The sequence below is a fragment of the Vipera berus genome, assembly GCF_964194415.1.
Source record: "Vipera berus genome assembly, chromosome: 2".
In the NCBI taxonomy this organism is placed as follows: domain Eukaryota; kingdom Metazoa; phylum Chordata; class Lepidosauria; order Squamata; family Viperidae; genus Vipera; species Vipera berus.
Genome location: NC_138203.1, coordinates 245,853,264 through 245,874,620, shown reverse-complemented (window position 1 = coordinate 245,874,620; position 21,357 = coordinate 245,853,264). Strand labels below are relative to the sequence as shown.

The 21,357-nt window shown below is 36.6% G+C and overlaps 1 protein-coding gene across 1 annotated transcript in view; it reads left to right on the top strand.

The window, feature by feature from the left end:
* Positions 1 to 21,357, top strand: part of LOC308663538 (contactin-4-like) — a 288,569-nt gene extending 267,212 nt beyond the window's left edge. Inside the window, exons 14-22 of the mRNA XM_081320031.1 lie at positions 3,381 to 3,539; positions 5,606 to 5,755; positions 6,692 to 6,762; positions 12,578 to 12,812; positions 14,943 to 15,058; positions 16,107 to 16,293; positions 17,024 to 17,136; positions 18,457 to 18,625; positions 20,899 to 21,357. Coding sequence (XP_081176157.1) covers positions 3,381 to 3,539; positions 5,606 to 5,755; positions 6,692 to 6,762; positions 12,578 to 12,812; positions 14,943 to 15,058; positions 16,107 to 16,293; positions 17,024 to 17,136; positions 18,457 to 18,625; positions 20,899 to 20,999 — 1,301 coding nt within the window. The 3' untranslated portion in view covers positions 21,000 to 21,357. The remainder of the gene's footprint in view (positions 1 to 3,380; positions 3,540 to 5,605; positions 5,756 to 6,691; positions 6,763 to 12,577; positions 12,813 to 14,942; positions 15,059 to 16,106; positions 16,294 to 17,023; positions 17,137 to 18,456; positions 18,626 to 20,898) is intronic.

Sequence of the window (21,357 nt, the reverse complement as noted above, 5' to 3'; positions counted from 1 at the left end):
TCTAGTGGATAAAAAGGGAACACCAGCCAAACTTTCTTTTCAGTTACTGGTATTCATTCATGATGAAAAACATACATTTCCTTAATCAAACAAATGAGTTAGAGCCTAACTTAAGTCAAAAACTCACTAGTCATTGTAATTGACATTTCATTTAAGTGTACAAATTCAGCTGCATCAAATTCGGCAAAATAAACTAAACAAAGGACTAAAGAGGAATTTCCTAACAGTGAGAACAATTAACCAAAGGAATGGCTTGCCTTCAAAAGTTGCAGTAGCTCCATTACTGGAGGAATGTAAGGAACTACACCAGGGGTAGGCAACCTTGGCTCTTTTATGACCCATGGACTTCAACTCCCAGAATTCCTGAGTCAGCATAGCTGACTCAGGAATTCTGGGAGTTGAAGTCCATGAGTCATAAAAGAGCTGAGGTTGCCTACCCGTGAACTAGACTATGGCTGTCAAACCCGACATGTGATGTGTCGCGATGTATCAAGACTTTTTTTGCATTGCCAGAGCTGGGGTGGGCACGGCCTCCGCATGATGCAACTGGCCTGGGGTCCCCTGGACTAGACAGACACTTGTCTGGAATGGTATAGGGTCTTCTGCTTGGATTAGAAGACCTTCCAACTCTTATTCTGTTAAAGCACTCTGTAGCACCTTAATAGAAGCTAATTTGTTTAGTTAAATGTAAGCTTTCTATTAAAGTTGTCATTTTTTTAAAAATTACAGTTTTCAGCACAAATCCCATTTAATTGTATTTTTACATTTTAATTCGATGTGTTACTATGGAATCTACTCTTGGAAAGACTGTGCTAGGTGCTTCCAGCAAACACATTCTAACTATTCTTTCTCACAGCTGGTGAATCTTCTTTAAGCAGCCATTTTTAAAGGCATCAGGGTGAAAGATATATAAGATTACACACCACAATATACTATACACACAATCCCTAATGATCAATAGAGAGAACTCTTAAAGGAAAAGAGTCATCATGATGCAAACTTACTTATAATCATAATTTGGTGCATGCTTACTTAAAAGAGTCAGTCCCACTAAATTCAAAGGGTTTATTTTTGAATAAGTGCAGGCTAAGGTGACATTTAAAGCATTTCACAATGTTGTTACTGAAATTAAGTAATATGTCTTTTGCAAGCAGAGTCCGACATATATATTTAGTAAACTAAATGTCTGTTATTTAGTAAAAAAAATACATATTTAAAAAAACAAATATATTACATAGCAATTTGTGTTCATAATAAAAGTCAGGACCGTTAGAAAACCTTGAGAAATTGCATGCCTGTCAATAATTGATATATGGAATATATATGTACAGTTCAAACTGTATTGTTAAGACTTATTTAATACTGTATGACAAAGTTCCTGACAGTATAGCCTGTAGTATAAAATAAATAAAAAATTAAATGTTAAATCTACTTTTATTTTTAAAGTTTCATTTTCAATATCATTTTGAAAAGAGCAGCTAAAATTGTGACTTCAACTCTCAGTCATCACTATGATTTCACCCTTAAAACAGAGATTTCCCATCTATTTCCTGAGGAATGGAAGACCTCCAGAATGTGGGATATGGGGAAAAGGAATGTAAAAAAACAAAAACAAGGTACCAAAATAGAGGGGAATGGGATGAAGCCTCCATGGGCACCGAAGTACAATTCTTGGGCTAATAAACTTACAGCGTTCTTCAGGGGTATGGTTTGGTGTAACCAATATGATTCCTAGTTATGTGACTGCAGGGAGGGCAATTGGCAAACAAGTGATAAGAGATAGAAAGAATGAGAAGTTCTTATTGCTTCTCATATGCTGATCCTCAGACAGAATTTTTTTTTCTTAAAAAGTCTTCTAATCAGAAAGGCATTTGGTGAATATCTGAAATGAGAATGTTCCAGATCTGGGGAAATCCTCAGTGAATAGATTTGCTCTAATCATATGGCCACTTAGGCAACAGTCCATCTCCTAGTAAAAAGTACAGTGCTACAGGTCAGCACTGAGGGGGCGCGATGGCTCAGTGGTTAAAGACACTGAGCTTGTCAGCTGGAGAGTTGGCAGCCCAGGTTTGAGACTCGAGCTGCATGCAACGGGGTGAGCTCCCGTTAATTGCCCCAGCTCCTGCTTAACCTAGCAGTTAGAAAACATGAAAATGCAAGTAGATAAATTGATACCACTTCGATGGGAAGGTAACAGCGTTCCATGCGCCTTTGGCCTACAGCCATATTTACTGGCCACATGATCATGGAAATTGTCTTTGGATAATGCTGGCTCCCTCAGCCAAGAAACGGAGATGGGTATCATGTCTTAGAGTCAGACATAACTAACAGGAAAACCTTTACCTTCTTACAAGTCAGCAAAAGGTACCCAGGTCACAGCTTTCACGCAAAAACCCCCCCCCAAAAAACCCGTTACTGTGAAATAACTCATGAAATTATTTTGCCGCCCTCAAATTTTCACCATTTCTAAGCTCACTGCCATCTTGCACAAAGAGATAAGGTAAAGATGTCATTAATTCTCTCCATTTCCAAGAAGACGTGCAAAAATTACACTGGATAAGTGTTTCAGGCTAAGGCACACTTATCTGCAAAGATAAACCCCTGAGCCTTTAGGGCTTACTTCCCCATGAATGTGGATAAGATTGTATTGAAAGTCTATAGCATTCCAACTGATAACATTCTACGTTCAGATTAGAAAGATTTTAGGAATTTAAACGTTTTGTATTTTTCACCATTGTCAATGTTCTTTTTCATTTATTTATTTTTTTTTAAATTTTCTTATGTGCCCTTCTTAAAAACTGAACTACTGTATAAAAAAAGGATTTTCTGAGCAAAGTGGGCAAAAATAATAATACCTGTGCCTCTTGTGCTAAGGAACACATATCTCTGCTAAAAAAAAAAGAAGAGGTAACTTTAGTAACTGTATTTAAAGTTTATCTGTGTCAGAATAAACTTAGATTAGGAGTAAAAATAATTTAGAATAAAGTTTTATAACAGAAGTTATCCCTTAGTGCCAAGAATTTCAACTGATCCAAATCAAAAAGATAATGCCCAAAATATCCCAAACATTTCAAGTTTGTTAAAGGTTTACACCACCATCACGGGCACTGAAAACTCTGTGGAAGTAGGCAGTGTAGAATGGATTAAATATTGAAATCATTGGGCTACTTTGGACAATATATTTTGCATCTGGATCTCCTGCAGTTCCTTCTACAAAGAACAGATTTTCATAATACCTCTTTTTTCTTAGACTTGAACAGGAAAGTCTTGCAACTCTTCATCTTAATTGTGGACTACTTCTGCAGACTATTATTTGCTATGTATACCTCACTGAGGGGAACCAAAATGTATTTTTGTTTATTTTGGATGTTTCCTAACAGGTCCCCCAGGTCCTCCTGAAGCTGTGACAATTGATGAGATAACAGACACTACAGCTCAGGTTTCTTGGAGACCAGGAGCAGATAATCGCAGTCCCATTACAACATACGTTATTCAAGCAAGGACCCCGTTTTCTGTTGGATGGCAAGGAGTAAATACAGGTACACAATCACTTTAAAGCATACAGAGTGATTTTTTAAAAACCTTTCTATACACACGAAATGGTCAAGTCAGCATGAATCTATAACATGTAATAAATAAACAGAAAATGCAGCATATACAACGATCTTCAAAGAGAAAGTAAGAAAATCAATAATTCCTACAAGTTCATATTAATCATGTTGCTCCCTTTCATGGTAAGCATAAGAAAAAGAGAAAGAACTACAGCTAAGTCTAATTTATATCAATTCACTCAAGTTAATTCTTTCCATATTCCATTCATATTCTTTCACCATACATTCTTTCTTTACTGTCCCAAAGGTGCTTTTTCAAGAGGCAACTGGACTTTTTTTGTTTTTACTTGAAAGGAAAGGAAAAACAAAGTCCAGTTGCCTCTTGAAAAAGTACCTTTGGGACAACCATGACCTGGATGACTGAGAATCTCTGTAGACATTCTTTCTTTACTTTATTTTGTTTTACTATAGACAGTGGTTAAGTACCGTATTCCTACTCCATTCAGCTTTTTATTTTACCTGACACAGCCAACTTTCCTTGTGACAAAGTGGGCAGAAGGATGCTTTTATACCCAACTCTTCTTGCTTCTTTTGAAAAATGTTCATTACTTTTAACAGACCAACAGATTTTCCACTAACATTAACTAGCATTTACACACTTTAAAAATTCTCCATAAAGGTTATAACCTTTAGTAAATATCCTTCCAAGGGACACAAATGCATTTATTTCTCAAGTTTGGGGTTTGTATTTTATCATGTAATCATTCTCCAGACTTTAACCTAACTACCTTGTTCCACCTTAATTTTCAGATCCACATTCCTTATGTATTTTATATAATATTAAGAATGAACCATTCCAGTTCTCACTCAAAAACACAGCATCACTTACATGCAAAATATTTAGGAAATTAACCAACACACTTCTAATTTTACTAAAGCATTCTTTATATTCATTCATGAATACATTAAACAAGGAGCTAACACACATTCTTGTCCTATTCCCTGTTTGTGGCTGAACCATTAGTTAACCATGTGCTATATGTTTTAGTGTGCTATATGTTTTATCAGATATACACTTATTATGAGCCTGATCAAAGTATTCCACAACTCAAGCTTATTCATTTCATTAAATTAAGAAGCATATAATAGATATTTCCCAATCATACATGTCTTAATTGTCTGCTAAACAGCAATATTTAATTTCTACCCTCTGTGCCTGGAATAAAGCTGTGCTGCTCTTATCAAATTTTGCTTATTGTTAACACTTCTATTATTTTAGTCAGAATTCTGCCAATCATGCTAGGATTAGCAAGCTACCTTTGGTTTTGAATATAAAACAATGCCATTCTTCCTATGTTAGCCACAAATGCAGTCTTCCCACTTGGGTTAGACAAGTGATACTGTTGCTCATCAGGCAAACCACATCCATATTTTAAGATTTTTCCAGTATCGGTACCACCTATACACCTAAAGACTTACCATTTTCACCATTGTTATGGCATTTTTAATTTCCTTTTTTAGAATTTTTCCTTGGATGCTTGTACTGTACTTACAATATTCATTTCAGTTCTACAATTTCATTACAAACCTCACACACATATCTTTGGTACTCTTTGCAGTGATTCCTTACTTCACAGCTTCATTTCAAAATATTTCATTCTTTTGTTTCAATTTTATTCAGTCTGGTGATGGGTTCTTATTTAGTCCTCTGTACCCATTCCCCCAACCATTTGTTTTTTATTCCCATCAAATTAGTTATAACTAATCAATTATGTGCAATCAACTGATTAGCATTGATTCCACCTCTTCTGCCGATTTTGTTAACCATAAATTCAGTATTGATAAAAAATAAGAACAGCCAACTCAAAGTTAAATTCTGTAGCCTAACAGTCTATTATTTCCACTCAATTTGTTTTCCTGTTTACTGTGTCTCTAAAGCAGTAAATTTTGAACCTTTAAAATTATATGTATATAATGACTTTTCAATTATACAGTGATTATCAGGCATACTTTTTTCTTGTTCTCTCTTTCCTGATCCATAACATTTCTTCCAGTGCCTGATGTCATTGATGGAAATACGTTTACAGCAACGGTGGTAGGCTTGAACCCATGGGTTGAATATGAATTCCGAATAGTAGCTGCCAGCCTTATTGGAATTGGGGAGCCAAGCAAACCATCAGAAAAACGAAGAACTGAAGAGGCTCGTAAGTAGGATTAGAAAAAGAAACAATATTTCGATCAATATTTCTTGATATTAAATAAAGCACATATTTGGCATAAATAGTTTCACAAGTAAGGGAGAAAGTAATTAATATACAATTGGTCCTTGACATACGACCCTAATGGAGTTTACCCGTTACAGTCATATGTGGTAACAGTCCTAAAATGGGTCGGTCACATGAATGTTAAGTGAACCAATAGTTTGATATGGATGTGGTTTTACTCATTTTGAATTGTTTCCAAAAATAAATTATCTTTTCTGTAAATAATTTTTTATATTTAAAAATCATCAATAAAAAATCTGAAATTCACTCAAAAGTACACTTAATATGTGCACTTTTATGAAGTGTACAAAATATCACGACAGGCAGCAGAAATATCAGAGAGACATAGCAAAACATCAAGAATACAGTGCAGTATTATTAATTGTTCATAGAATCCTCACTCTTTTGCTAGAGAAGGAAGCTGCTATTTAAAAAAAATGTTTCGTAAATTTAGCATTACTCAAAAATCCAAGGTTCAATCTGTCTCTGATGCAGATTTTTTTTTTTAAATTAAGACCTCCCTCACTGTTCTTTCCCACCGGGGGTCATGACCCACAGTTTTAGAAAGCTGATTGAAGTCATTAGTGGCAAGAAGATTAAGGATATTTGTAGCAATGCAATTATACAGGAAAAGCACAATAATACTGCATTGAAAAGTAAGTTCATCTTAATTAAAAATACACAATAAACAAAAAAATCTGGAAAATTTAGGAAAAGCAATTTTGGTTATGCAAATTGCCTTGAAATTTCAAGCAACTGAGTTTGTCTTAAATCCTAACATTCTTATATCTAAAATCATTACAATAAGTTATTATAGCATCGGATTTGAATTTTGGCCTGGTTGCTACAGAACAATATTTGTCTTCCCTTTTGCAGTTCCTGAAGTCACTCCAGCCAATGTCAGTGGAGGTGGTGGTACTAAATCTGAATTAGTTATAATATGGGAGGTAAGTGATGTATGGAGTCAGGAGGGACATCATTTGTTTTCTTAATGATCAGTTATGACTTGAAATGGTTACATCAGGCAGTAATACTTGGGAAGCATTATCTCAAGCGCTGGGTCTTCGGACAAACAAATTGACTCCAGGATCAGCAAGACCAACCAGACAACTGAGGCGGCTTCATAATAAAGTGCTCAATAAGACAATATCTTTATCTCCACAAAAATCTGCAGAGCTCAGAACTGTGATTATCCCTTATCTACTATATGGATAGGAGTCCTGAACTCTGTACTGAAGGCACATCAAACACACAGAGAAAATTCACATGTGCACTTTCTGCTCTAATATTGGCATTTATTCACAAGGCATGTCTTCAACCTGGCAGTCTTGCATCATGTGGAGTTCATCAGCATTGAACCCCTGATTATCAAAGGCCAGTTGAGATGGGTGGATCACATCTTCAGAATGGATGGCTACCATATGCTTCAGCAGTTACTTTAGTACTGTGCTGGAATCTGGGAAGAGACCTTGAGGTTGAACACACAAGCACTACAAAGATGCTGTGAAGGAAATTCACCATCACTGTGACATCTAGCCAAGGACTACCAGAACAACTACTGTAGCAATAGCACTTAGATTTATATACTGCTTCACAGTGCTTTACACAGTCAGTATATTACCCCCCAACAACCTGGGTCCTCATTTAACTGGTAGGATGGAAGGCTGAGTCAATCATGATCTAGTCAGAATCGAACTTCTAGCAGTTGGCAGAATTAGCCTGCAATACTGCATTCTAACCATTGCGCCACCATCCCTCTTTTATACCATATATGCATTTTTTTAAAAAAAGAAATGTATTTTTCCTGTTTCTCATATTTATGGCTTCTAAGTCCAAAGAGACTGTAGCATTGGAACCTGGCAAGTAAGAGTTGGGAGTAAGCTAGGGATGTTTTAGGATTTTATTTGATCCACTTTTTTAAGATGTTAGATTTATCATTCTAATCCAGGGCTAACTCAGAGTGTGAGAGTCAGTGTGGCATAATTGTTAACTTGAGGGAATATCAGTGTCACAAATCTCAGCTTGAGTGTTAGGGTTGTTACATATGCGTTCATGATGGATTAATACCTTTCTATCATTCTCTCTCTTTTTCTTCCAAGTATGACCAAGGAGGAAAACATTTTTAGACAATTATCTGCTTGAGAGAGATAGCAAGCCAGCTAGAACTCTCCTTTCACCATTGTCATAGTCAACTTATTTTGTTCTTTCCAACACTCAAAAATTATGTTTATTGGGAACAATGTTTATAAAGAAATATAATGAAAATTATGAAACATATAGACCTATGTTTTGTTAAACTTAGAAATGTTGCAAACAGGCCTCTTGTCAGATAATTGCCTCAAGATTAAACTGTTTGCTTGCTACTAGTTTACACCACACTTCCAATGCAAGTCTTCTGTTCACATCTTTGTTAAAGTAGTCATGTTCTTTGTTTCAAAATTTACACTATATTTCATCTGCAAAAGTAGAAACAGCACACAGATGTGTGGAGAGAGACATTGGTGAAAAACTGGAGAATCTGTGATCTAATAGTTTGAACAGTTTCAAAGGCCTAGGCTTTACTACTTCTAAAGAGAACTATATTTGAGCATGAAATAAATGTGCTTTAAAAATTTTGCTGAGAAAGAGGAGAAAAAAGTGAACATTACAACACTGCTACTTGTTCTACATTATTCAGAGAATGTGAATATGTAGAAACAAATGTGGCTATAGGTTAGGTTTTTCACTTTCTGAGCTAAAAGCTTTAAATCCCTCCCCCCCCTCTCTCTCTCACACACACACACACACACTTTATTTACATAAGGCAAAGTCTAACTAGCCAGACTAGACTTAAGATCCAAAGGTCAAGGTGGAAAATGTGTCATATTCTGTGTGATATCTCAGAAACACTATAGATTCAGACTATTTTTTTATAAATTCTTGCAGGCTTGGGCAATCATAATCGTATTTATTAATTGATTTGTAATTTGTAAAGCTGCATTTCTCTCACAAAACTCTCGGTGGTACAGATATCATATAAAACATCAGCAATAATAAAACAAAATCACACACAAAAAAATGGCCCTCTCACTAAAAACACAAAAAATGGAGCTCCTAAGCTAACAGCCTGCCCCCGCCCCCAATTTCTGGGGAAAGGGCCAACTTCCATAAGGCCATTAAGGTTGGAGCTTGGAGGCGGGTTACACCTTAGAGGCAGGTTATATAGAGTAGGAGACATGGCAGAGAAATCCCACTTCCTAGAACCAAATGGATAACATTAGTCAGGGAATGCAGAACCTGCTCATTCTGCCAGGTCTGCTGGCACAGGCAGAAATCATTCTGCAAGTAGGGCTGATAGGCTGAAAACCAGTCCCTTGATCTGTATATAAAAGCTTGTTGGATGCAAGTGCAGCTCATACAGCAGTGGTGTTTTGTAGGTAGTTCACAGTGCTTCTAGTGCTGCATATGTATTTTTTCCCCTTGCATTTCCTTATCCAGTTCACTTGAGAACCACTTTTTATTCTCCAAAATTACTCGTTGATTAGTGATCTTAGAAATTTACATTCTAGTATTTTTCCAAATGTTACACAGCGAAGATCTATCACAGCAAATCCCTCTGCCTCTTTATCCTACCTTGAATGAGCCTCTTGTATTCTATCTTTTATGCATGTCCATTCCTTCTTTCCCACAAATGCATCTTACAAGATACACAAAACAGCTTATAGGAACCAAACAACTATGAATATATATGGTTAGTGGGTAACTGGTGACACTTTCCAGTCATTGCAATTCAGAAAAGCATTCATTGCTGGCTGTTTGACTCTGAGCTCAAGAATGAACACAAGAATCCTAACTGTCCAAACATTAAATCCAAAGGAAAAATTGTTACACACCACCTACAAAACAAAACAAAACATTTTAAGCAGGAGTCTGTCTAGCTGCTCAGTTTTAATAATCTCTGCAAACTTATCAGCAGGATGAAGAAGCCAGGGCTGTTGGACTTCTCTCTTTATGATATAAAGAGCAGGCTTATGTGCTGACAATTAAACCAAGCAAAAGCAGTGATGCAGAAAGATAACTATCAAAATATTGAGGTCTATATGTTAGATTGATGTCATAGTACCTGACAATTGCCAGGCTGGGTGATTCATACAATTAGGTCTATGCTCTTAGTGCCAACATACATATGCTCTGGAAAAACTACCAGTGGTAGAGAGGCTACCAATATATATATATATATATATATATATATATATATATATATATATATATATATATATATATATATATATATATATATATATATATATATATATATATATATACACACACATACATATACACATATATATATACATACATACATACATACATACATACATATATATATATATATATATATATATATATATATATATATATATATATATATTTAGGAATGTAATAGCAGTATCCTACACCAAATATAAGCCTTTGATTGTGTGGATCATAACAACTGTGGCAAGTTCTTAAAGAGATGGGCATACCAGACCATCTTATTTGTCTCTTGAGAAACCTATATGTGGGCCAAGAAGCAACAGTGAAAACTGGACACGGAACCACTGATTGGTTCAAAATTGGGAAAGGAGTCCGGCAAGGCTGTATACTGTCGCCCTGCCTATTTAACTTTATATGCAGAGCACATCATGAGAAAGGCAGGGTTAAAGGAATCAAAAGTTGGAATTAAGATTGCTGGAAGAAATATCAACAACCTAAGATACGCAGATGATACCACTCTAATGGCAGAAAGTGAAGAAGAACTAAAGAGCCTCTTGTTGCGGGTGAAGAAGGAGAGTGCAAAACTTGGGTTGAAACTTAACATTAAGAAAACCAAGATCATGGCATCCAGCCCTCTCAATTCCTGGCAAATAGATGGGGAAGAAATGGAGGTAGTGACAGATTTTATTTTCCTGGGCTCCAAGATCACTGCAGATGGGGACTGTAGCCAAGAAATTAAAAGACGCTTGCTCCTCAGGAGGAAAGCCATGGCAAATCTAGACAGCACACTAAAAAGCAGAGACATCACCCTGTCAACAAAAGTGCATATAGTCAAGGCTATGGTCTTCCCAGTTGCAATGTATGGCAGTGAAAACTGGACCATAAGAAAGGCTGGGCGCCAAAGAATTGAGGCCTTTGAACTATGGTGCTGGAGAAGAATCCTGCGAGTCCCTTGGACTGCAAGGCAATCAAACCGGTCAGTCCTAGAGGAGATCAACCCTGACTTCTCTTTAGAAGGCCAGATCCTGAAGCTAAAACTCAAATACTTTGGCCACCTAATGAGAAGGAAGGACTCACTGGAGAAGAGCCTAATGCTGGGAAAGATTGAGGGCAATAGAAGAAGGGGATGACAGAGAATGAGGTGGCTGGATGGAGTCACTGAAGCAGTAGGCGTGAGCTTAAATGGACTCCAGAAGATGGTAGAGGACAGGAAGGCCTGGAGGAACGTTGTTCATAGGGTCATGATGAGTCGGATACGACTTCGCAGCTAACAACAACAACACACCAAATATGGGATTACCATGTCAGTCTTATCACATGCCAAAACAGTTCAGCCAGCACTGTTTAAATCTTAAGAGGTACACTTTATTGGACTTTTTTCTGCCATCTGCTTCCAAGTTTTCACATTTTGATTGAACCTCATGGAATTCCAGGAAGCCTATTGGATATTCCTTGTTTACAAGATTGATTGTGGTGTAAGCTGACAAGATAATGCGTTCCTCACTATCAGTCCTTCTTAGATGAAGGCTATAGGACAGGGTGAGCACTATAAATGTTTTGTAAGGTCACCCTTCTGCTGGAGGAAAAGAACAAGGTGGCATACTCTCCTCTTACATTCTGTGCTATAAATTTATTGGTAGACCAGTGTTTCTCAACTTTAGCAACTTTAAGCTATGTAGGTTTCAACTCCCAGAATTCCCAGACATGCAGAACAGTTGATAGAGACAGCACAAATGCTAAAGTAGAGTTGATGATTGATATTTTTCATCATCTATCATCCTAAAGTGGTTTCCCCCCCCCCCCCGCTTCTGCCTAATAGTTCAGCCAACCTTGATTATGTACAGTAGCTCTTCCTATCAAAGGGAATGAGAATATAACTAATAGAATTCAGGGGGGAAACCAAAAACATTTCTAAGCTCCACCAAGATGCTTTTAGAAAAACTTAATAAGTTGCTAAAGCTCTTTTCTTATTCTGCTTCAAAAATACTGTAATAGAAGCCTTTCTCACATTTGTGACTCGGAGCTAAAGAAGGATGCTCTTCAGCTATTGTTGTCAAGAATTGTAGCTGCTATATAAAGCAGAAAGTAATCTTCCATCTGCATAAGCAGTTTATTCGATTCTTGAGTATAACCTTTACTTGGATCAAACCACAGCTAGTGCATTTATGGGAGACAATAAACTTACAATTGTCTCTTTGCAGATGGCTGTTAGATGCTTCGGCCTTGATTACTAACTGTCTGTAATGTTTATAAGTATAGTTTGTTCTTCTTCTAAAATACACTATTTTAGGACTAAAGGCGTTTCAAAAAAGCAAATAGGCTATTAAAAGGACACGAACGGTCTGAAACAAATTAGTAATAAAACGTAGGATGCTTTTAGAACTGAGTGCTTATTTCCTTTCCCAGGAAAAAGTGTTCCAAGGTGAATTTCTTAGTTCTAAATTTTTGCAGGATAAATGTTATTATGCCTCTTAACAAACACACCTTATTCATCAACCTGTTTCCATGTTTCTTCTCTTGGTATAGACAGTGCCAGAAGAATTACAGAATGGAGGAGGCTTTGGCTATGTTGTTGCCTTCCGTCCAGTTGGTACAATAAGCTGGATGCAGACAGTAGTGGTTTCACCAGATGCCTCCAGATATGTGTTTCGGAATGAGAGTTTACCTCCATTTTCACCATACGAAGTTAAAGTTGGAGTGTACAACAACAAAGGAGAAGGTCCTTTCAGCCCTGTCACTGTTGTTTATTCAGCTGATGAAGGTAAGCATAGCCAAATAATCTGGCAGTATATGATAAGCTGGTTGTTTTTGAAATGGCCTTGCATCCCTCTTATTGTTAATGTCCACATATGCTGCTAAGAAATGGCATGTACCCAATTTTAGGTTTCATTCTCTTTTAAATTAATATTAATCATGGTGACATTTTGTTTGAAGAATGAGATAATTCATTTGAGACATGCATTATGTTACACTGCTCATTGAGAGGTTTAAGAGGGCCTTTTGGGTCAAAATATTTTCACAAATTAAAATGTTAATTTCTCATTTTAATGCTTAATGGCACTATTATCAGTGTTGGCAGCACATGCAGTAGCATGTTTGCATATTAAGTTTAAACCTATTCCGAAATTACATTAGGATTGTGATAATGTTTTGTAAAGCCTTTTGATAATTGCTAACCCTATTTTATGTGTATGTATGTGTGTACATATAAACAGATATGAATAATTAATGTCTGTTGAGCATTTATTCTCTGAAGAATGATACTGAAATTTAGCAAGAATTAATCTTGTCTAATTATGAACTATTCCCTTATCTCTCTATAGCAGTACATTTTTCTCTAAATTAATTTTAGCAATAAAATCTTGCTTGATTTTTTTGAACATAATTGGATAATCTCTGCAATGAAGATAATCATACTCAGCTGTAAATCATAATCCATGCAAGTTCAGTCTTTAAAAACCTGAATCTAATCACAGAGTTTCAAATTAATCTTGAATTCAGTTTTGTCTTTAACTCAAGGTCAGATTTTGCCTAAATTTCTGAAGATCAGCTGGCAGACAGATTTAAAAATAGTCAGCCTAGCTCAGCCTGATTACAATCGTGTTCAAAAGATCTAAAAGCTGAAAATAATCAGGACTTACTAGCTCCTCTTCCTGAAAGAAATCAACCCTGACTGTTCTTTGGCCACCATCATTTGGCCACCAAGTGAGAAGAGAGGACTCATTGGAAAAGACTCTGATGTTGGGAAAGATTAAAGGCAAAAGGAAAAGGGGACGGCAGAGGATGAGATGATTAAATAGTATCATTGTTGCAATGAACATGAATTTGGGCAAACTCTGAGAGACAGTGTAGGACAGGAGGGCCTGTTATCCTATGGTGCTTGAAGTCACAAAGAGTTGACACAACTTAGGATCTAAACACTAGCTCGTCTTCCAGATGTTTGCCATTTTTTGTTTCTTTGTATAGCCACACAGTTTTACAAATGCCTATGAATTCAATCATAGGATCTATACATTTCCCTCAACTGTAAACATCTTAACATCCACCTAACCAGGAAGATTTTAGACAGATATAAAAGTGTAACTGCTAAATGTGATACTATTCTCTACTTTTGCTTCTCATCTTGCCTTCTGCTTGTAACATTTACATAATATTTAACTTGACTGATAACGAACACAAAAATTAGTTACATCCAAAAGATGGTAACAAGTCTAATTTGAGTTATAAATTGTTACAGATGATGCCACCATTAAAAAAGGCAACCCTATAGGGTTTGGGGTGGGGTTTTTTTCTGCCATCTTTCATCTTCAAACCAAAGCAAATATTAGCTACAGTAGAAGCAGAGAAACATTCGAAATAATTTCTATCCTCCTAAGAGTAAGAACAAACCACTTTGTTCTTACTCTTGGGAGGATAGAATTGATTTGTTCTTGGCCTTGTACTCTGTAAATTAGAGATTTCAGATTAAATATTACATAACATTTTCATGTGGCTTGAACAGAAGTTCCTTCTAGTACAGCAGTACCCAACCTTTCTGGTACCAGAGACTGGTTTCAGAAGAAAAATTGTCTTCTGCAGACTGGGGGAGGATAGTTTTGTATGCAATCTAGATTCCGCACATGCACAGATGAAGCTTCGCTCACTTGCACACTACTTGTGCAGCCCAATTCCTAACAGGCCGTGGGCAGGTATCGGTCTGAGGGATGAGGACTCCTGTTGCAGTAGGATGACAGGAGGCTGTGCGTAAGCACAATCTTCAGAGTTCTGAGTAAACTAGGTTCTTAATAGATGGCCTAACGTCCTCTATAACTGATTTTATCTTGTGGATTCCAAAATTATTGATATTTGTAGGTATGATAACTCTGCAGCTAATTATTGTGCTTTTTTTTAGAACCCACCAGAGCTCCCACCAATGTCTTTGCCAAAAGCCTTTCTGCTTCAGATATAGAAGTCTTTTGGTCTTTGCTGCCACAGATCCAGCGCAAAGGAAGAATACAGGGCTATGAGGTAGGTGCATTACTTTTTCATGAAGGGTTGTTTGCAGTTTTAATGCATGAAAAAACTATTAACAAATGAAATACAAATCTAATTGCTATCAATGAGCTTCTGGAACATATGGCTTCAGTTATTAATGCATCAGGCTGCAAATAAAAATCTTAGATGTTTCAATAAGTGCAAATCAGCCATTTGCTACCTCCCCAAATTCCTTGAATTATGCAACGTATAGTTTAAATCCCACTTTGTATACTGTGTTACAAAATGCTGTTTTTCTTCTCATGCTCACAGGAAGGTTAAATAAATACTATTTTTAGCTAGATTACAATAAAATAATTAACTAGAAATTAAAATGGGAAATTTTACTTCTATGTCCTGTAGAGAGTATGCTATCTTGAAAACAAGCATGTAAATGAAACATCAAGTGATAAAGGCAAGGAAGTTGTTAGTTGTAACATTTGATAGAAAGGGATTATTTTCTTCATGCATGAAATAAATATTTAGAATGGCTGCTGCCTGTTGAAACACAGGCATTACAAAGATTTGAGAAGAGCTGTGAAAGTTCTAAAAATTAGCTAAGGTGCTGTTATTGTTTATATTAAAGTTTCATTATTGTATTAAAATTGAATTATGGCAAAACATCTTAGTAGTAAAGGTATTAATATCACACATCTCATTTGATATAACATCAGAAATGTTTATCCCTAATTTTAACCATCCATCAAGAACCCAAGCAAATACAGAACGGAAGTTCTTTGCTTATGTAGGGCACATAGACATTGAAAGGAGAGGATTAATTTGCTGTTAAGATGATAATAATAATAACAGCAGTGTTAAAGAGAGATGAATTTTAGCAATTGGTATTTTATCATCTACAAATTTTATCAATTACAAATTTAGTAGTATCAATTTAACCCTACATAATGGGCACATGTGAATTCCTTTAAAACCTAAAGATGCATTTAAGGGAAACTCATCTGTTTGGAATTGTAATGCAGATAATATAAACTTATATAGCTGTAGATTTCAAATAAGGATACATTTAAATATGTGTGCATAGGTTAGATATTGGAAACATGGAGATAAAGAAGAGCAGGCTGGAAGAATGAAAACTATGACTAATCAGACTTTTGCAAAAATCACCAACTTGAAGAGCAGTGCTTTATACCATTTGGCTGTCAAAGCTTACAACACAGCAGGGATGGGACCATCCAGCGCTGTAGTCAATGTGACAACCAAAAAGCCACGTGAGTATGGTGCATGGGGGTAGACAGAATTTTTATTCTAACGAACAGATTGTCCACCAATTCTGTTGCTAAGCAACACGGTTATTAAGTGCAAGCTCATGTGATCGTGCTGTCTACAACGCAGTTGCAGCAATCCCAGTTGCCATCATTAGATGAACCTTGCACATTTGCCACATCCTGTGGCCACGTGATTACCATTTGCAATCTCCGGCCAGCTCCCCCTTACCATGTTGCTTGTTGAAAGCAGAGCAAGTAAAGGTTGCCAATGGCAATTACATGATTGCAGGGCACTACAATTGGTTGCGGCTCTACAATGATCCATCCTTGGAAGTCGTCCTGATTCAGCACCATCATAATTTTGAGCAGTCATTGAATGAGTGGTCGTTCAATTAGCACTGCCTTTATTTCAATTCATTATTCTTCTGTGAGTGCTGCTTTTCTTTCAGCCTTCATTTTATAATTGTGACACAGAAAATTAAAAGCTGACCAGGAAAAATAAATATTTGTTTTCTGTTCAGAACAAGGCCTGCTCCCAACTGTCATCAGTATACAGAACTGTTGTCTAATTTTGTTTTACTATATATCTGTTTCTCACATTATAAAGCATCTGTTTGTTATAAAACATGCATCTTTGACTTAGAGCACCTGACGCACATGATAGACAAGTCTATGTTATGTAAGAAAAATCTTGCTTCTTACTAATATTCAAACTTCTATGTTTTGAATTCAGCTCCAAGTCAGCCTCCTGGAAACATTATATGGAATTCATCAGACTCTAAGATTGTACTGAATTGGGATCAAGTTAAAGCACAGAATAATGAATCTGAAGTGAAGGGATACAAAGTAGGTAATGGGCAGGAAAACATACAATTATTTGTACAATTAATGTGAATTAATTGCAAAAAAGCAAATCTCATAAAAGAATCACAAACTGAATTAGTTCACTTGGGCTGTAATCCTATTAGCCCATTACTAACTTTCTATTTAAATAACTTTTTAAAAAAAAATAAAAGGTAAATAATTCCCCTCTCCAGTCGTATCTGATTCTAGGGGGTCAGTGCTTATCTCTGATTCACAGCCAAAGGGGATTGTCGGAAGACAGTTGTGTGGTCATGTGGCTGGCATGACTACGTGCCAAAGGCACACAGAATGTAGTTATCTTCCCATCAAAGTGGCTCCTATTTATCTACTTGCTTTCACATGCTTTTGAACTGCTAGGTTGGCAGAAGCTGGGGCAAGTAACAGAAGTTCACTCCATCATGTGATACTTAGGTCTCATTGCCAACCTTCCAGACAAGCCCAGCATTTTAGCTGCTTGACCGCCATGCCCCCTTATTAAAATAATTAGTGTCCACTAAATATACCTAACAACGTAGTGGGCCCCTTGTAAAACTAAATGTTTTCCTTATGCCTCAATGTCATTAAAATATTGTTCAAAAAACATAAATTAGCATTTGTGCAGCAAGTACAAATCCTACAAAATAAAGATGCCTAAACTAGCCTCAGGGACGCAGTGGCTCAGTGGGTTAAGACGCTGAGCTTGCTGATCAGATGGTTGGCAGTTTGGCGGGTTGAATCCCGGGTGCCGTGTAACGGAGTGAACGCCTGTTACTCGTCCCAGCTTCTGCCCACCTAGCAGTTCGAAAGCATGTAAAAATGCAAGTAGAAAAATAGGGACCACTACAGTGGGAAGGTGACAGCGTTCCGTGCGCCTTTGGCGTCTAGTCATGCCGGCCACATGACCACGGAGACGTCCTCGGACAAGCGCTGGCTCTTTGGCTTTGAAATGGAGATAAGCACCGGCTCCTAGAGTCGGAAACGACTAGCACGCATGTGCGGGGGAACCTTTACCTTTACCTTTAAACTAGCCTCAACCTTATGTCATGGGACCAAACTTCTAATCAGCCTATAAAGTCCCAGAAGATGAAGGATGTCTCCTGGAACTCCTAACCTCTCAAAGCTAAATGAAGAGAAAAAAAGCTTTAAGAAATAAAAGCATGTGTCAGAAGTTTCTTCTAATGTACAGGAAGGCATAATTCCCTAGAAAACAAGTCATTTGCATTAGAGAACATAAGATGCTTTGTGCCTAGAAAAAGAAATTATTTCTATTATACTGTAATTCTTTTTACACAGTAATTTCCCTTAACCAAATATATGTTGCAGGTGTTCTATAGATGGAATAGACAAAACAGTATGTCTATTATAGAGACAAACAAAACATCTGTGGAGCTTTCATTGCCCTTTGATGAAGATTATATCATAGAAATAAAGCCAATCAGTGATGGAGGGGATGGCAACAGCAGTGAACAGATTCGAATTCCAAAGATAACAAGTAAGGGTGTTTTGTTAATCGTATTGGTTTACCTAAGTATAAAGTGTATGAGTTAAAAACATACCTTCCTACTTTTTCCTTTCTATTTTTGCAACTGGCTGAAGAGATAAAATCTGTTTTATCCCCAATATCTTTAAAATGCTAAATGGCTCTGACTAAAAAGATGCCTGAACAACTAGAACTATTGTTGTTTCTTATCAGATTTTGACTTCAGAGTGCTCTGGAATAAAACGGTAGGCTTCTAGAGAACCAGAAGTGTTCCATAGATGCAGCATAGTTTCAAAGTTCAATTGCTAGAGATTAAAATAGATGGTATCTTTGTGTTACATCAATGTAGCATAGTTTCAAAGCTAGTTGCTAGGAATTAACATAAGACAGTATCTTCTTGCTGGAAGCAATATAGATATGAAACTCCAACTACTGTATTAAAGCATAATTATTTTGGATTACAATTTTACATGTGTATATCATTAAAAATAATAGTACATAAAGTTGATGAAACTGATAACTACCTTCTTTTGGTTTTGGTGCAAAATGTAATAGACACAAAATTAGTAGAGAAATAAGTTTCAGTGACCATCTCATCTAATAGCAATAGTACTTAGACTTATATACCACACCATAGTGATTCTCTGAGCAGTTTACAGAGTCAGCATAGTGTCCCCAACAATCTGGGAATTTGTTTTACTGGCCTCGGAAGGATGGAAGGCTGAGTCAACCTTGAGCTGATTGTGTTTGACTGCAATGCTGACATACTGCATTCTAACCTGGTGCTGGTGATGACCTATAAAGCCCTCAATGGCATGGGCCTGGATTATTTACGGGAGTACCTTTTGCCGGCGTTAACTTCCCATCGTCCTGTGCGCTCCCATAGAGAGGGCCTCCTCAGGGTGCCGTCGGTCAGGGAATGTCGACTGGCGGGCCCCAGGGGGAGAGCATTCTCTGTGGGCATGCCTGCCCTCTGAAACCAGCTTCCTGTTGAGCTCCGGATGGCTCCCAACCTTTGCTCTTTTCGCCGCTACCTGAAGACTTGGTTATTCGAACTTGCCGGCCTGGACTGAAGGATTGGGGTTTTAGATTTTACATTTTAAATTTTAGAACGTGTTTTATTGTTTAAGGCAACTTGGTTTAATTTATTTTAATTTTTGTATATTATGTGTTGTATATAGTGTTTTAATTGCCCTGTACACTGCCCCGAGTCCTTCGGGAAAGGGGCGGTATATAAATCCAAATAATAAATAAATAAATAAATAACCACCACAATTCCATATAACTACTGCTTTACCATGGCTGATTTAGGTCTTTCCATTTGGCATTACAATCATGCAACAAGACAACAAGATAGAGAAAACATGAAGATGTCAATTTTAAATTGTAGGCTAGAGCAGAGATGCATGAGAAATAAGCCTCATTCCCCGCCCCTCTCCTAGCTAAAAAGACAAGCTGAACTATTGTTGAAACACCACCCAACTCAACATTTCAATTTGTCTTGTTTTATTTGTCATTGAGTTTTAATTGTTGAAGGTTGATATTTTAACTGGAAGTGAAACTATTCATTACACCAGAATATTTCTCTGCAAGGGCAGAATACTATCCATTTTAGGGAAAATAAAGAGTATCTAAAACAATATTGCCAGACAAAAATTAAAATGAAATAGGATCCTTTGCAGTCGCTGCCTCTTTTGCCTGCAACAAAGGACTCTACAGGAAATTCAAAGATGCACATTGAGCTACTTTATTACTCAATAGATATGTTGTCATAATTATTTTGAAATTCCCAAATTCATTGATATATAAGACTTTGTGAACTAGAAACATTTTCATCAGATCTATGAAAAATATAGGTTATATAGGAAAGATTATGGAAGATGTATCCTTGCAGTTACGACTTAGAAAAAGGTAGGAGTAAACTATTTTCAGCAGTGCTGCTAGAAAAACTGTGTGGATATCTCCTTGAAATCAAAAGAACTTGAGACTGACTTCAAACCTTCTTTACTTTATAGAGTGAAAATAGTGAAAATGATTAAAAAAAATATGGGAAGCTATACAAGCTGTTCCTTAATTAATATGAAAAGGAACAGTCTGTGTAGCAGTGGAAGCTTGAAATAATCTTTTCCCATTTAGATATGATATGCATGTTTTGCAGTCTTTATATAAAAGCATTTTATCTGAAACAGCTGTGTGGAAAATGTGTGCATCTCAGGCAGAACTTTCATTCATTTGTTCAAGTTAAGCTGTGATATATTAAACATTTTGATTTCTTTTTCCCCTAGATGCATATGCGAGAGGGTCAGGAGCTTCAACTTCAAATGCTTGTACGTTGTCAGCCATCAGCACAATAATGATTTCCCTCACAGCGAGATCAAGTTTATGACAAAAAATAATGAAAGGACTTCCTGTTTATAATATAACTAAGCAACATTTAGCTAGTTGTTTTGAAGCCACCCAGTACTAAGTAATATTGTTGTTCAAGTACATCTTACTACTGGAAAAAAAATGTTTTATGCTTCTCTAGGAATGGCATTATACAGTACTTCCTCAAAGCAAATATATCTTTGTCTGACGTTTCCTTGGAAACTCTGCAATGCACTGAAAACATCCGTAATACGATGTTACCAAAGCAGTTTACATATGTCCTTATATGCATATTTTTATTATATATTTAGTGTTTTATAGACTTTTTTAAAGTTAATATATGATGTAGATATTGATTTCTTTCCCCCTCTGCTATG